This window comes from Spizellomyces punctatus, assembly GCF_000182565.1.
Source record: "Spizellomyces punctatus DAOM BR117 chromosome Unknown supercont1.5, whole genome shotgun sequence".
Classification (NCBI taxonomy): domain Eukaryota; kingdom Fungi; phylum Chytridiomycota; class Chytridiomycetes; order Spizellomycetales; family Spizellomycetaceae; genus Spizellomyces; species Spizellomyces punctatus.
This window is the reverse complement of record NW_015971541.1, coordinates 1412575-1427169: the sequence shown is the minus strand read 5'-3', so window position 1 is coordinate 1427169 and position 14595 is coordinate 1412575. Positions and strand designations below refer to the sequence as shown.

The 14595-nt window shown below is 47.0% G+C and overlaps 8 protein-coding genes across 8 annotated transcripts; 6 read left to right on the top strand and 2 right to left on the bottom strand.

Moving 5' to 3' along the window:
- The first annotated feature begins 186 nt into the window (after positions 1-186).
- Positions 187-2084, top strand: SPPG_03642 (uncharacterized protein). The gene is made up of 5 exons (XM_016751903.1): positions 187-365; positions 431-541; positions 602-1131; positions 1187-1576; positions 1640-2084. Exons 1-5 carry the CDS (start codon positions 290-292, stop codon positions 1967-1969), a joined length of 1437 nt encoding a protein of 478 aa, XP_016609891.1. The 5' UTR covers positions 187-289; the 3' UTR covers positions 1970-2084.
- Positions 2085-2191: 107 nt separating this feature from the next.
- Positions 2192-4170, top strand: SPPG_03641 (protein transporter YIF1). Its single transcript, XM_016751902.1, has 7 exons — positions 2192-2869; positions 2935-3039; positions 3102-3201; positions 3275-3380; positions 3443-3598; positions 3656-3752; positions 3813-4170. Exons 1-7 carry the CDS (start codon positions 2273-2275, stop codon positions 3951-3953), a joined length of 1302 nt encoding a protein of 433 aa, XP_016609890.1. The 5' UTR covers positions 2192-2272; the 3' UTR covers positions 3954-4170.
- Positions 3963-5687, bottom strand: SPPG_03640 (uncharacterized protein). The gene is made up of 8 exons (XM_016751901.1): positions 5518-5687; positions 5418-5452; positions 5283-5354; positions 5088-5218; positions 4864-5026; positions 4685-4801; positions 4437-4628; positions 3963-4367 (listed from the first exon to the last, which is right to left on the bottom strand). Exons 1-8 carry the CDS (start codon positions 5630-5632, stop codon positions 4179-4181), a joined length of 1014 nt encoding a protein of 337 aa, XP_016609889.1. The 5' UTR covers positions 5633-5687; the 3' UTR covers positions 3963-4178.
- A 106-nt stretch (positions 5688-5793) lies between these two features.
- Positions 5794-6802, top strand: SPPG_03639 (uncharacterized protein). Its single transcript, XM_016751900.1, has 4 exons — positions 5794-6102; positions 6169-6302; positions 6364-6497; positions 6563-6802. The coding sequence occupies exons 1-4, from the start codon at positions 5834-5836 to the stop codon at positions 6608-6610; spliced, it is 585 nt and encodes a 194-aa protein (XP_016609888.1). The 5' UTR covers positions 5794-5833; the 3' UTR covers positions 6611-6802.
- SPPG_03638 (uncharacterized protein) lies at positions 6757-7744 on the bottom strand. Its single transcript, XM_016751899.1, has 4 exons — positions 7539-7744; positions 7350-7470; positions 7101-7293; positions 6757-7033 (listed from the first exon to the last, which is right to left on the bottom strand). Exons 1-4 carry the CDS (start codon positions 7725-7727, stop codon positions 6913-6915), a joined length of 624 nt encoding a protein of 207 aa, XP_016609887.1. The 5' UTR covers positions 7728-7744; the 3' UTR covers positions 6757-6912.
- Positions 7745-7856: 112 nt separating this feature from the next.
- On the top strand, positions 7857-10909 carry SPPG_03637 (uncharacterized protein). The gene is made up of 13 exons (XM_016751898.1): positions 7857-8312; positions 8432-8570; positions 8667-8792; positions 8853-8948; positions 9015-9190; positions 9256-9403; positions 9460-9826; positions 9890-9944; positions 10011-10070; positions 10136-10311; positions 10379-10481; positions 10542-10606; positions 10670-10909. The coding sequence occupies exons 1-13, from the start codon at positions 7929-7931 to the stop codon at positions 10722-10724; spliced, it is 1950 nt and encodes a 649-aa protein (XP_016609886.1). The 5' UTR covers positions 7857-7928; the 3' UTR covers positions 10725-10909.
- Positions 10910-11341: 432 nt separating this feature from the next.
- SPPG_03636 (uncharacterized protein) lies at positions 11342-11967 on the top strand. The gene has a single exon (XM_016751897.1). The coding sequence runs from the start codon at positions 11438-11440 to the stop codon at positions 11894-11896; it is 459 nt and encodes a 152-aa protein (XP_016609885.1). The 5' UTR covers positions 11342-11437; the 3' UTR covers positions 11897-11967.
- Positions 11968-12554: 587 nt separating this feature from the next.
- On the top strand, positions 12555-14467 carry SPPG_03635 (uncharacterized protein; the record flags this gene model as incomplete). Its single annotated transcript, XM_016751896.1, has 9 exons — positions 12555-12882; positions 12961-13040; positions 13111-13170; positions 13231-13320; positions 13382-13706; positions 13786-13883; positions 13955-14099; positions 14156-14425; positions 14460-14467. 9 exons carry the CDS (start codon positions 12555-12557, stop codon positions 14465-14467), a joined length of 1404 nt encoding a protein of 467 aa, XP_016609884.1.
- Positions 14468-14595: the final 128 nt, after the last annotated feature.

Here is a 14595-nt window from a genome sequence, read left to right as displayed (position 1 = left end):
AGAGTGATAATGCCCAATGCGATGCTGCATGGTACACAATGACTGTGCCACTAAAATAAGGCACAGTTGTGAATATATGTCATGTGACAAAGAACGTTCTTTAAAAGAATTAATAAAAAAGGGAGGCGCGAACGGCCGTTTACAGGATCCCTCGTCACGCCGTGTGGGGGTGCTTTGCCACAGCGGGGGTCCGTCGCCCAAGGCAAGGGCATTTCTTTTTTAACCTCATCGTTTTATTGTTATTTTAGACTAGATCTCGTACTGGTTCTTGCTTCTTATTCTTTTCATTATGGTTGCCATGCGTCCTCTCGCTCTTGCCTTGCTGGCGTCTTCGGTCGTAACCGCACAGCTGTCAAACTACAACTGTAAGTAGAACGGTTGGGCGAGTGTTTGTCATTTTGGAGATTCACGTTGAGTCTTCCCCATCAAGGCGACCCAAATGCTTGCAAGCCGCCCGCTTGTCGTTGTGCGAGTTTGGCTCCTCCCGTTGCCAATCCCCCTCAGTTTCTCTTGTTGACATTTGACGATGCCGTTCAAGAAGGTAAACATACTCATTTACCAAAGGTATCATTATGCTCGTGCTGACACACTTTTCTATTAGCAACTTGGCAGCAGGCACAGTCTCTATTGAACCGCAAAAATCCCAACGGATGTACTGTCAAATCGACGTGGTACACTCAAGTCAACTTTAGCGACCCGTTCCTCGTCACACAGTGGTATGCGCAGGGGAACGAAGTGGCCGATCACACCATCACGCATACACCTCCTTTCACTGGCACTTATGCCGAAGTGGAGGGCATGCGCAAGTGGGTCAACGAGTTGGCCGGTATCCCGTTGGGCAAAATTACTGGGTTCCGCTTTCCCTTCTTGAACTATACAAAGGATGCTCTGGAAATGCTGACCAAGATGGGATTCGAGTATGAAACTTCCATGTCGGCCTTTGATTCTGATGCCGTCTGGCCATACACCCTTGACTATGGCACTGTCAACGATTGTCTGGGCATTATCAACCTTTGTGGTCAAACCATGCAAACAAAAGGGTTGTGGGAAATTCCCATGTATGGTTTCGTGGGTTCGGATGGAAAGCAGCACCTCATGGATCCTTTCAATGATCCACTTCCGACTGCCCCGGTGAGTGCATATCTGTCGTTAGGTTACAGTGACATCCCTGCTCACAACAGGACAGTCCCTTACGCCAGAGCAACTCACCAACGATTACAAAGCAACATTTGATAAGCACTACAACGGACAAAAGGCGCCATTTGGTGTGTACGTCCACCCCATCTGGCTGGGTAAAGGCGTCCCTCCCTCTGTTCCAGACGGGACTGCCAAACTCGCGGCCATTGCAGCATTCTTGGATTATGCACTCTCGAGACCTGATACGTGGATGGTAACGGGCGCCCAGCTGATTCAATATATGAAAAACCCTGTTCCCGCGTCTCAATTGGGCGCGCAACCTTACATGTCGTGCACACCCAACCCAGCGCCCCCGACTGGTATCTGCAATGGGCTGGGCGGTAACGGAACCGGCAATGCTGCGCCGGAGGCCTGCAACCCACCAGAGGGCCCATTCAGGGTAAGGACATAATACGGAGTATGAAGTCTACGCTTTAGCATGACTAAAGGATAATTTACGTAGACATGCTACGGCTGCCCGTCGGCTTATCCTAGTCTGGCGAATCCATCACCGCAGAGCACATCCACACGCTGCCGTCTCCCAACCACGTGCGACACCCTCTGGTGGGACCCTGTCGGCTGCAAATGCCTCTGCACGTCAGATGCCTGCAAATGGAATGACAGTGCCCGGCCAATCAATTTGGATCCCGCGTCCCTCAATGCCGTCAACAAAACCGGTGGCGGTTCTGGCAGCGCAAACTCCAACACAAAAGGAAATGGTGCAGGTTCTTTGCAAGCCGGAATTGTGACGCTTGCAGCCGGCGTTGTTGCAACGATTTTGAGCGTTCTCTGAGATGGTGTACATCGTCAGTATTTTTTCTTTACATAATTTTTATTATATGTAGTCGTATGTACTTATTAAAGTCCTGAATAAAAGGCCGTAAGAAATAATGGAGTAAAAGGCATAAACAGAGAGCACTGGTTGAATATTGATAAACTCGGGTGGAAAGCAGAAATATGGATGAGAGTCACGTGATAGTAACAAGGAAGGCGAGTGGCCGCTCGACACGTCGCTAAAAGTTCACGACATCAATCTCTCATCACAGGCGAATCATTTTGTTTTTTCATCGCGTCCACTGGTTCAACGTTAACCACAATGTACAACAGTGGCCCACCAACACCCTCATGGTCTCCACCCCCCATCCAAGCACCCGTCCCACAACATCCTCAACGTCCCGTCGGCTTCACAACTCCCCAAACATCATTCTCCAGCTCGCCACAGCTTCCAACTGGACAACCACAAGGTGCAGCGGGTGGGCCACGGGTAGCCCCCATTCAGGCCAACCGCTCGCAATCCGGGTACGGTGCTCAATTCCCTCCTGCTCAGAGTGCCACGCTAGGCTACGCACCGCAACCATATCATAGACAACCAACACACCAGGGATCGTACAGTGCGGGAGGAACTGGCGGCTTCCAGGCACAACAAATGCCTAGGGGAACACCTGGGCCAGCGGGAGGGATGCATCAAGGGAGTTTTGGTGTGGGAGGTTCAGCATCCAATGCGTACGTGAACAATATGAACCAACCGCAAGCTTCGCAGCACATGGGCGGACAACATATGGGAGGACCTTCCCAACAGAACTACTTTGGGAGCAACTTCATCAACGAGTTTCAGACTAGTGCAGCGGGGCAGCTGGGTATGCAGCTGGGTGGGAAGGCCTTACAGCAGGCTCAGGAGAATCTGAATCAAAATGTGGGTCACTGTCATTATAGAGTCGATGAGGAGGCGTGTTGAGTGCTCATGATAGCATCGTATAGTGGAATCGCTGGATCAACGTACCACACTTGAAATACTACTTTAACGTTAGCAACTCGTATGTCTTCAACAAGATCCGTCTCCTCCTCTTCCCATTTCGTCATCAGGTGAGAGAAACGTTCTATACCGCGGCAGAGTCCATTTTTCTGTATTGACAGACCTTGAGTAGTCGTGGACAAGACTGGTCCGTCGATCTGAGCAGAATGGTGCGATGGAGGGATACAAACCCCCTCGAGAGGATCTCAATGCACCCGACTTGTATATTCCCGGTGAGTACGAACAGCTGACAACCTCCAACACTGGTCATTTTGTTCATGTATCCTTGATATCCTTGATCATCAGTCATGTCATTTGTGACCTATATTCTCCTTGTGGGCGTCCGGCTGGGATTACAAAGTGCGGCATCAAAAAGCGATCCAACACAAGTGGATCGCAAACTGTCCAAATCGTAGGTCTAGTTCTCCTGTCTCGTCAAACGAGGCCAATCCACTCAACTTTACTTTTTTGTAGCTTTTCACCAGATATCCTAGGAATGACAGGCACCACTGCCTTCTTCATTGTATTTACCGAGGTCTTGTTTCTGAAGCTCGGATTTTACCTCTTGAATGTGACAACCGAAGTTCCCTTCTTGGACCTGATTGCGTACAGTGGATATAAGTTTATTGGGTATGTAAGCGTGTTCTCAGTTCATTATGGTAAAAGGTGTTCTGATGAGATGAATAGGGTTATCGCAACCCTGATTGTGAAAATCTTTTTACCCGCGAATTGGGCATTTTATGGCATTTTCGCATATAGTATGGGGTGTCTAGCTTTTTTCACAGTAAGTGTCAACCACTTGCGTTGCACATTACTAGAGCTTCTAAGTAATCTATTACAACAGCTCCGAACCCTCAAGTACATTATGCTCCCCGAAGGCTATAACCCTATTGACCAGCCTACGCGACAAAGAAGAATTCAATTTCTCTTCCTTGTAGCCGGGGTGCAAATATTTTTGGCATGGTTGATGATCGTGATGAGTTGATTGGTATTTGGTTGCTATACCATTTTTTCTTTTAATGAAAGGGATTGGTTTCTTTGAGGATACTACTGGTTCATGTGGCTATGATAATGGCCATGTAAAGTCAGATCCATTTTGGTTATCTTGGAAACCTATATACTATGTACTCTGTAACAAATGTTACGTTCTACACTGCGAAAAATATCTATATCTCTCGCCTCCTATATAAACAGTACGAAACCAACTGAATCAGGCAGCCCTGACCATGGATGCATCAATCTGCAACACCCTCGGTAAAATCGTCTTGATCTTTAATCGGTACGTGGCCTTTGCTTCCTTTTCGAGTGGGTTCCGCTCAAAATACACGGTGGTGAGGTGTTGTTTGTCCGAAAGAACAGTTTCGATTTGCTCGAATGAAGATAGATTGTTATCGTTTGCCTAAAGATGCCAAATTATCAATCTCCCTGCAAAGCAGACGTCAAAAGTCGGGAGAGAAATAAAACACACCCAAAGCTCCTCTAATGCGTCCAAATGATGTACGCCTTCCAAATCGGTGATCCGATTCGCTCCCACATCCAAGACCCGTAATTTTGTATTCATCTCCAGATTCTCAATCTTTTCGATTCCGTTATGGCTTATATAGAGCTCCTCGAGGTTATGAAGGTTGCTCAGACCTTCAAGTTTGGTGATCCGGTTACTCTGTGACAAAATATTAGGATAATGAGGCAACGGAGGGGATTACGTGCAATACGAACCTGAATGCTAAGGATTTTCAAATTCTTTAAGTTATCTAATCCTTGCAGTTTCACAATCTTGTTCTTGCCCAGCCATAGCTGTTCGAGGTTGACAAGACTATCAAGGTTTTCAATCGTCTGTACCCAATATTAGTATTTAGCACTTTGCCAGATCACACTCGATATTTTAAACGACTTACACGTATACGATTAGCACCCAACTCTAGATTTCTCAAATTGACAAGATGCCCCAAGTTTGTAATGCGTGAGATCTTGTTTGCGACAAAATACAGGTCCGTGACGTTGAGTAACGTATCAAGATTCTCAATATGTCGAATTTTGTTGAAGGACAGGTCAAGAGATCTATATCTCGCAATCAATACCAGGCCATACTTAAAGCGTCCACAGAGTTGAGAGAACCCACGTCAGCGCTGTTAACTGATCAAGACCTTCTACTTTTGTAATCCGATTATCGTACACGTCGAGTTCCTCCAGTTGCGTGAGATGGTTCAAGTCCGTGATTTTTGTAATAAGATTTTGGCGCAAGCTGAGCCGCTTAAAGTGTTGCCGTTTGATTTAATTACAATAAAAAGTGAAATAAACGCAACGAGTGACAAACCTGTAGTTGGTGTAATCGCTCTAACCCAAGTCCTTCGAGAGTTGTTATGCGTTCATGGATGAGGTCCAACTCCTGTTGGAGTCAATCCTTTAGGACATTTCAAGTACAACCCTTTGCATGAACTGACATTTATACCGTTGTATCGTCAGGTACGTTGTCCAAAAAGCCCTCTAAGAATACCAGAAAAATAATTGGCAAAGATAAGCTTTCGCCAAGCTTCACAATCTTGGCGCACCATTGCTGTCTCGCCCAACTTCTGGTGCGTGATCGTCGTCTTCGGAATCCGGTTCCAGGTTGGGCGGGTCATTGGAAAAGGTGGAATTAAGTGCTTCTGGGCGTGTATCTGACATGATTGTCGGTATGAAAAAGCTGGAAGTGTGGAAAGTAAGAAAGCTGGAAATCGCCGACATCGTCATCATGCTGAGTCATGACTATAAATTGACTATAAATCAATATCATCTCCTTACGCAAGCATCGCCCGAACACGCTTTTGCTCGCAACTGGTTCCATTAATCCACATCCTAACTCTCAGAATAAAAACATTTACAAGTATGCCCGCAGCCGAAGAGACATCTGATAATCCTCCGCATTCTGCTGGAAGCAACCGTGAGCAGCATTCAACTCACGCCAGTGCCCCAGGTACAGCACCCAGTTCAGGCCTCCGCGGCTCGCGACAAGTTCTTGGATCGCGGAGCAACCTTCTCGCATCTCGACATGGTTCGAGGACGAATTTGACCAGGGGGACGATGCAGGAGGAGCAGGTTCCACCCGTAAATGCCGTAGTCTTTGAGAATACCTATAAGACAAAGCCGGATAGAAAGTATGATGGACATTGCTATGGGAGATGGGCGGTGCTTTGGGCTTTGATTGACATTCTTGGATACAGGTTTCAAAGTGGACAAGTCCGGAGACTGACAGAAGAAATCCTTCAAAAAAGTTTGACCAAAGTGAAGTACGACAGCGAACAAGTGCCCGTATTGTGTCAAACCATTTCGAATGAGATTCTTGCTGCCGTGAAAAGTATGTTACTTGAGTCGTCTACACCGCATCTATGATCGTCAAGGGCTGATTGGATATGTAGAACTAGATTATGAGCGCTACAAGTTTGTAGTGGATGTTACAATCGGTGAATTCAAGGGTCAAGGTATTCGAGTTGCCTCACGCGCATTATGGGATACCACCACGGATTCGTATGCCTCTGTCTCCTTCAAGAATGTGAGTCGATCGGACGTATATTTCGCATGCCATTTTAGGGAAGTCTCATGTTCTCTCAATTGCAGGCGACGCTTTTTGCTGTGGCAATCGTGTTTGGATGTTACTACGAGTAGTTTCCTTCTGCATGTCCTGTTGCCTCCCCGAACGTACGAGTACATGGAATATCAGTGTTCACAAATACGAACTCCCTCAAAGACACTTCAGAAACCCCAGCGACCTCATGAGCATGTACTCAATTTCACATAAATGTACCATAACGTCGATATAGAAATAATAATATTCACGTCAAGTAAAAGCTACTGATATATATACACGTTTGAGAGACGCACGGTGGTTGGATGGGAGGTCATAAAAACCCCATGTTACAGAAGACGGAGGACAGAAAAGGTAATAAATAAATGCGTGAACATGACAGCTACGCTGACGTCCCATCGGGTGTAATAGTGTTCTGAAGATGTTGTCGAATGGTCGCTATAGGGTTGTTTCTGAATGTAGGATGCTGGAGAACTTTTTGAAATCTTACAATTTCGCTAACCCTGAAAAGCGAGAAAACCGCTGTGAGTGCCCATACGTATATCAGTCGGTCGCACACCCCACACGTACGCGGCTGCTTGTCGTGCACTTTGAGAAACTGGCTTTGCCTTCTTCTTCCGGGCCACATCGGTCTTTGCTTTTGGAGACTCTTCTTCCAGAACAGATGGCAGGATATCCTTTATTGTGTCCAATGTCAAAGTACCGACATTTTGTCCCTTCTTCTTTTTGGATGACGTTTTGGACATGTAAACACTTCCGAGCTCTACGCTTTTGCTTAATGGAGCAATCAAGGAGGATTATAATCAAAACGCCGCTTACTCTGCAGCCAGCGCTCATGTCGCTGTTGTCGCCTTTCCTTCTTTTTAAGCACTGTGTTATCAGCCGTTTCTCCTGTCCGAGCCAAAGTCTCGTTTTGGGTCTGCCCTGTAGTGTCCGCAGGCTACTTGCAGGATGTAAGCAAAAAAAGAAACTATTGACCTTGAACGGACAGATCGGGCTGTTACGTACTTTTCCAACAGCACCGAAAATGTCTGCTTCAGACAAGGCGGGAACAGCAGACATGGTTCTGTGGACGGTGATGAGTTCTTCATTGGTGGCAGGATTGTGAACCACAGGGGCATCTACCATCATGGCAGATGCACCCATGTCCACTGGTTTGGCATGGAACCGCTGTCGTTCTCTTTTGAATTTGGGCATGTCGATGTGGCAGATCTGGCAAGTGCAAACTCGCCTGCTGGTGGGGGAGCAAGGCTATTTTGTTGCCATGGAAATAGACACGGGATGACATCGTAGTTCCACCTGCACCGTAAGCAGGAATCTCCCAACTGCACCCGACCTTGGCATCAACTGTAAACGGCACATTTTGCTTCCCATCTACAAGATACCTCGCACATTACCATGCCCAAAGGGTCCAGAAAGCCAAGCCGTCCTAATATAGGCCCAGACCCCCTTTGCATCTCGCCCTACGCCCTTCACCGGTCTCCCGACGGTGCCAATATCCATGGATGCCCGCATCTCGCCGCAGTGAAAACACCGCCTGCATCCTCACATTACCCTCCACATCATCTATCCCCAGCTGCACAAGAACTAATCAGTAATTACCGTAGCTGCTTCCGATATGCACTGTCGTATCGCAACCGTGGGCATTTGCATATCAATAGGAAGAATAAAGAATTTAAAGTTATGTGCCGATTGGATGATGAGGAGACACCTACATCTGGTGGAAAGAAGAGGAAGAGAAGTTTGGGATGGATTGATAAGGAAATACATTATGTGGAGCAGGTATGGAAGGCGACACGCAGCGATCTGGGCATTTGATCAAATGGAACTGACGAACTTGCCCGCAATTTTACTTGTTCCGTTTTTTTCGCCATTCCAATACGGAATTGTCAAAATACTAGCTTCCAATGCCTATTTGTGGTACATGCAATTCAACGTCCTCCACCGCGAGACTGCATGCATGTTTGGGATGCGTCTATATCGGATGTTATCGCGGTGGACATATTCAGGAGCATATGAATCAGACTGGGCATACGTTGGGTGAGTTTGTCGGTGATTGTATGTGAGGCTTGGGCTGATGAAAGAATGGGTGTTATTTTACTGACGCCAACACTTTTGTTTATATCCGACCGTTAGCTATGGACTGGTTGACAGGGAATATATATTGTTCCCAATGCAAGAACTATGTATACGATCTAGATCTTGAGCGTGTACTCCATTCGGAACAAGAGCGAATGGATAGAATTATATCTAGAATCAAAGGTGAGCGCACATCGAACGATGAATTATAAGATTTATCGCCAACAGTCCATCACTTCACAGAGCCAAATGCCAAACGGCTTCGCTTTTTCGATTGGACTCCTTCCACGCTGGAGGTGCAAACAATACTGAGCGGATCCAAGCTACAGAGATGCTCTGGTTGGTTGCGCGAGACTATGACCATCTATGATGCGCATCGTTACCAACTCTGCGGCTCGTGCATAGGACTACGAGGCTGCCACAATCTGGGAAATACGTGCTTCATGAACGCCATTCTTCAAGCGATGATACACAATCCAGTGCTCAGATGCTATTTCCTGAGCGACAGGCATAACCGAAGCTTGTGCCCCAAACGGGACCAGCACTGTATGGCATGCCAGATGGATCTTGTGTTTCACGAGGTTGGTTTTTACATGAAATTAGGGATTTGACTGAGCATGGCTACTCACAGAAAGAGCCCATACAGTTTTATAGCGGGGAGACAAAACCATATGGTCCTGCGGCGTTTCTCAATGCCATGTGGATGTCGCAAAAACATATGGCCGGATATTCACAACAGGACGCGCACGAATTCTTCATCTCGCTGGCGAATGAAATACATAACAACTGTGCAGGTGCGTAGCGCCAATGTTAGGGCAACAGAGCTATGCAAAACTGACTCTGTATCTAGCCCAGGACATGGAAGACCAGGAATGCCGCTGTGTCATACATCAAACTTTCTCAGGATTACTGCAATCAGACGTAACCTGCTCAGCGTGCCATAATGTCTCCACAGCCTACGATCCAATCATTGACATGTCCCTCGAAGTAAAGCGGCGTCCGGGATCAGGAAGGGTCACAAATGGAACCGCAAAAAAATCGGCTGCCAAACTTGCTGCAGCTGCTGCCGAAGTAGTGCAAGCAGTTCATGCATCTGATGCGCGTAATCGCAAGCCGATGGCAAATGGAGTGCAAGAGACTTCAGAAGCGAAAAAAGGCGCGAAGCACAAGATGCATGATCCCCTTGATACCTGTACGCTGGGGGAATGTTTGGAGAGGTAGTTTGTCCCATTCTCTCGTCAACCAAGCTTATCCACTGCTGACTAGTACGTTTGCCTCAGGTTCACTATCCCAGAGAAACTCGAGTACAATTGTAGTCACTGCAAGGAAAGCAAGGTACATCCTGGCTGTTTATGCACCGCACCGTGTGGGGCAAGTGACCAATCCATTAAATCATAACAGGAAGCCACGAAGCAAATTTCCATTAAAAAGCTGCCACCAGTATTGAGCATCCAGCTAAAGGTATCTTCCTCGCAATATATACCCACGTATTGGCGCGCACCTCAGCTCACATGTATATTTGTCAGCGTTTTGAGCATTCAGCAAAGTCCTCGAGTTCTTCCAAGATTGAGACTATTGTCCGGGTACCAGCTGAGCTTGACATGACTCCTTACACCACCCGAGCTATGAAGCTTCGTCACAAGCTACGACCTGGTTCTGCAACTACTAAAAAGACGAGCAGAAACTTGGCAGAGTCTTCAATGTGAGAATTGAAGCGAAATCTCTTAGCGAACTTTGTTGTGTATTTATGGGTTATCTGCTCATTTCAGGGATGGCATTCCCTCCTACAAATATTCTCTGTTCGCCGTCGTGAATCATACTGGTCGATTGGAAACGGGACATTATACCACGTATGCACGAGAGCGAGGACAGGTATGAAATCCAGGTAGAGTTACAGGAACCGATTTTCAGATACTAAGAATATGGTTCCAGTGGTTCGCCTTTGACGATCACAATGTTACGATTGCAAATCAGTCTGATGTCTCCGCAGGAACTGGGTATGACTCTTTTCTGCAGTTCCGATCATGATTCGTTATAACTTGTATCTTGTTGTTCCGCAGATACATGTGCTTTTATATGCAAAATGGTTATCATTATCCTTCGACACCGACATGAGCTATAGAGATATACGGAAACGACGTGGCCTGGTGTGAAATGTCATGTTGTCAGATTCGGGTTACTGGGGGACACGAGCATGTCTTTGACTTTGTACATTTGGTAAATCCTATTGGTTCAAAGATGCCAGGCGTATATTCTTGAATCTCCTTTGTTCTGACATGAATAACAAAGTATCTGTCGAACATTTGCATCCCTGGCGACATGTACCAACAGAAAGACGCCCTGAGTGCACAAAAGCATCATTTTACTCCACATAAGGCTTTCTGTGCTCAGGACGCTTGCCATGCAGGTCAGTCTGGCACCACCCTGAAGTGTCCCCTGGGTGCCTTTGGACGCGCCACGACATGCTGCTCCTGCACAGTACAAATACTCTTTGCGCTACTCTTCAATACAATCATTTCCCCAAATGTTCTCGACGTTCTCGACGCTTCCTGCCGTCTCCTCGACAGCATGAAGACGAGGGGCTAAGAATCCAATCGAATACACGCCCGTCAACATTCACCCCTTTCACATGCAATCATTACGAAATCCGCCAAGCCACACACGCGCTTGAAATTCCGCCCTCCCAATACCTGAGGTTTCTTCCCCTTGGGTTCGGCCCTTTTTTCCCCTTTGGACACGACTCTCACCGTTTCTATAAAAGGCGTACGTTTGAAGATTCATCATCCTTTCCCCCAACATCGTTACCGATTACATACCCAAAGTAACAGATGGCAACGGCAACGGCAACCTACCCAACCCCACTCTCAACGACCGCACAAACGGACTTTCCAACTCCCATTGAAGCCGCTCAACACGGTCTGAACCCCAACCCAGCCCCAGTGGAAACGGGTCTCTCCGCACTCCCAACTCTAACTGGGAAAAACGCGACGACTCATGCCCAGCGTCAAAATCCTAAAACCCAAATCCACCGCCATCAACCACCAAAAGAAAAGAAACGGGATGAAGCCCCCGCAACTCGTTCATCGAAATCCGCTGAACATGTCTTGACGCGGGCCTTGGACAGGATTCAAACTCCTGAAGTAAAAGGCGCGTTCGATGATGGAAAGCAGACGGGTGAATATGTGGTTGGATATGCTCTTGAGACCGTTGTGGGAGTATGTGTGACCGCAGCGGAAAAGGTGAAGGAGGTGGTTGAATATTATCGGGAAGGTGGTCTTCTTCGTTGAGGAATCATGTGTTTCGTTATGAAAGTATGTGTGTGAGCTATTTTATATGCAATATATATTTTTATTTGTTAGCTTTGCGACACACTGTGGGTGCCAAATATGTAGTATCGGCACCTAGGTTTGATCACTTGCACAGAAGCGCAATGTTTTCAACTAACAATTTCTGTCGTCGCGGCATGTGGTCCATTGAATGGCAGTTCAGCATATCAACTTGCGTGAACTCCCTTGCCAATCAGACCATGAATCGACAGATTGACGGTCGTATATAACTGTGGCAAGAATGCTAATTACTCATCTCACTAGTGGGGCCTCTTCATTCTGTAAGGAAAATTATCTCGACTTTTGTCCTGGACGGTATATTCTACGCACTCCACTTTTATCCAATTCATGCAAAGTATCGCAGAATCCAGAGATATATGCTCCCAATTCTTTATGTATCTCACTCGCAGACCATATTGAAAATGCCCAACTTATGTTGGCGTTCATGATCGATCATTAGTGATGGTCGGAGCTTGAAAGAGCGCGTATTGCTTACCCAACCTGTCATCCAACACTAATTAATAGCAAACTCTTGAAAGATCTATACCAACACCGACTCTGGCAAGAGAGAACGAGAAACTAGGAGAAATTGTCTCTTCCTACTCGAAATCACCAAATCATGGAGGAAGATCCTGTCGAACTCGTCGTTCCCGAGCCCATTCCGGAACCCACGCCCTCGGCCCCGCCAGAGGAAGTCGAAAAGGAAGAGCAGCCAGCACAGCCTACCCCGCCTGCTGAACCTACAACTGCTGCACCACCTCAACACCCCTTCCTAGACCGCAAAGACTTTTACATACCTCCTGCATCCCGTCTTCCTGAAGGCAGCGAACTGGCGCTCGCAAAGGCGTTTTTGATGACGCAGAGCGAGAAAAGCAATTTAAATCTATATGACCATTTGACCGAGGTTATCGTGAGGATTTTGGAGACTAGACCGGGGAATGTAGTTGGTGGGTGGTTTCCTTCTGTTGCCAAAGATTCCGAGCCTTCTACTAGAAAATTTAATTAACTGCTGGTTAAACTTAAAGATGCTTTTGAGACTCTTTCTGCGGATATCAAGAGATCGCATTTTGTGGTGGACCGGCCTAATGCCCCAGGAGCTTTTCAAGTAAGTGGACTACAATGTTCTTAAAGCATCTCCAAGCACCTTTTGACAATTAATCTGTGAAAACAAAAAGAAAGCGTCAGAAGTTGCTCCTGCCAATGAAATTGGAGCGGCTCAAGTCAAGCTGTTTGAGGTATGACTGTATTTAAAGGTGAATCAACGGAGTTGGTTGTAAACATTGATATTACTACAGAAATCGGGTTTGGAAGAACCTGGGGATCCTGAAGCGTTTGGTGAAATTCCGGATATTATGGACCTTTCCAATCTATGGGAATGGGCTGGGGTAAACACAATTTTGTTAAAGACATTCAAGAAATTTGGGCAGCGTTAAACAATTCACCTAGGTTTCCCTTGGGAAAGAAGAAACGTTCATGCTCTTTCTCTCCCTCAAGAGTCTTGTAACGAGTAAACCCCTCCAGTCCGTCCGTTTGTGGGGCAAGATACTGGGTGCAAAAGCGAATTATCTCATCATTGAAGGTGAATTGAAGGAAGGTGCTGTGGATGAGGATGCGCCTCAAGTTGAAGAAGAGGTGCAAGAAAATGCGGAAGAAAAGAAGGAAGCCGAGGAGGATGAGGACGTTCCCAAGCGTAAAGAGAAGCCCGTCATTCCGCTTCCGAGAGAGGAAAGGGTTGGCGTAAATAAATACGTTTATTACGTCTGTAATTACGGTGCGTGTCGTTTGTTTTTGCACATGCCGATTCTTGGCTATCAATGTGGATGAACAGGACTAACCCTTCACCCATGCAGCTGGAGGCCCCTGGACCCGTCTTCCGGACGTCATCCCCGAGAAACTCCAAGCTTCCCGTCGAATTCGAAAGTTTTTCACCGGGGACTTGAATCACAAGGTGCCGATAGTTGTTCAGAAAAGCAAATTCCGTAACATTCTTTCAGAAATGTATTAAAAATGTGTTGACAGATCGTCAGTTACCCCCCCTTCAACGACACCGAAGCTCAATATCTCCGCTGTCAAATCGCGCGCATTTCCGCCGCAACGGTCGTTAGTCCGTCCGGATACTATACATTTGACCAAGAAGATGAGAACGAGGATGAAGAAAATCCACGTAAGTCAATATACCCTTTGTTCCACCTTTTCTGCCTGGCTCACATTACCCATCAGAGCCCCAAAATATTATCATCAACCCCGAATTCGAAAGTCTCTCCCCAGAGCAGCTTATCGATCCAGCCAACTGGGTTCACCATGTTCCCTACATCCTGCCACAAGGTCGTGTCACCTGGGAGAATCCTTTGGGACAAAAGGGTGAAGAAGAAGCCAATGAGGATGAAGACGAAGAGGAAGGAAGTGACGCTGGAGAGGGAGAAGAGGAGCGAGAGAATGTCGAGCCCGAGACTGGACCAGGGATTTTGTCGCCGCTGAGTAGTGATGAAGGTTGGTTCAACAATTTGTGTGGTCACTCGAGCAGGGCCATAACCTCTGGCAATTTACCGCAGACTACAACGAAACACCCAGCTGGACAACCCGACAATGTTCCACCCTCCTCCCCACAAAATTCTCCCCCGTCCTCTTGCGTAACACCCGCTGGCCAGGATCAGCAAGAA

Coding starts and splice junctions, on each gene's coding strand:
- SPPG_03642 (XM_016751903.1), top strand. CDS start 290: ATGGTTGCCATGCGTCCTCTCGCTCTTGCCTTGCTGGCGTCTTCGGTC. Junction 366..430: donor ACAGCTGTCAAACTACAACT/GTAAGTAGAACG, acceptor TTCCCCATCAAG/GCGACCCAAATGCTTGCAAG. Junction 542..601: donor TGACGATGCCGTTCAAGAAG/GTAAACATACTC, acceptor CTTTTCTATTAG/CAACTTGGCAGCAGGCACAG.
- SPPG_03641 (XM_016751902.1), top strand. CDS start 2,273: ATGTACAACAGTGGCCCACCAACACCCTCATGGTCTCCACCCCCCATC. Junction 2,870..2,934: donor AGGAGAATCTGAATCAAAAT/GTGGGTCACTGT, acceptor AGCATCGTATAG/TGGAATCGCTGGATCAACGT. Junction 3,753..3,812: donor GGTGTCTAGCTTTTTTCACA/GTAAGTGTCAAC, acceptor CTATTACAACAG/CTCCGAACCCTCAAGTACAT.
- SPPG_03640 (XM_016751901.1), bottom strand. CDS start 5,632: ATGTCAGATACACGCCCAGAAGCACTTAATTCCACCTTTTCCAATGAC. Junction 5,453..5,517: donor AGTTGGGCGAGACAGCAATG/GTGCGCCAAGAT, acceptor TGGTATTCTTAG/AGGGCTTTTTGGACAACGTA. Junction 4,368..4,436: donor ACGCATTAGAGGAGCTTTGG/GTGTGTTTTATT, acceptor TGGCATCTTTAG/GCAAACGATAACAATCTATC.
- SPPG_03639 (XM_016751900.1), top strand. CDS start 5,834: ATGCCCGCAGCCGAAGAGACATCTGATAATCCTCCGCATTCTGCTGGA. Junction 6,103..6,168: donor AAGACAAAGCCGGATAGAAA/GTATGATGGACA, acceptor TCTTGGATACAG/GTTTCAAAGTGGACAAGTCC. Junction 6,303..6,363: donor GATTCTTGCTGCCGTGAAAA/GTATGTTACTTG, acceptor TTGGATATGTAG/AACTAGATTATGAGCGCTAC.
- SPPG_03638 (XM_016751899.1), bottom strand. CDS start 7,727: ATGCCCAAATTCAAAAGAGAACGACAGCGGTTCCATGCCAAACCAGTG. Junction 7,471..7,538: donor TTTTCGGTGCTGTTGGAAAA/GTACGTAACAGC, acceptor TCCTGCAAGTAG/CCTGCGGACACTACAGGGCA. Junction 7,034..7,100: donor AGTGCACGACAAGCAGCCGC/GTACGTGTGGGG, acceptor CTCGCTTTTCAG/GGTTAGCGAAATTGTAAGAT.
- SPPG_03637 (XM_016751898.1), top strand. CDS start 7,929: ATGCCCAAAGGGTCCAGAAAGCCAAGCCGTCCTAATATAGGCCCAGAC. Junction 9,191..9,255: donor TGGATCTTGTGTTTCACGAG/GTTGGTTTTTAC, acceptor GAGCCCATACAG/TTTTATAGCGGGGAGACAAA. Junction 9,945..10,010: donor GTCACTGCAAGGAAAGCAAG/GTACATCCTGGC, acceptor AAATCATAACAG/GAAGCCACGAAGCAAATTTC.
- SPPG_03636 (XM_016751897.1), top strand. CDS start 11,438: ATGGCAACGGCAACGGCAACCTACCCAACCCCACTCTCAACGACCGCA.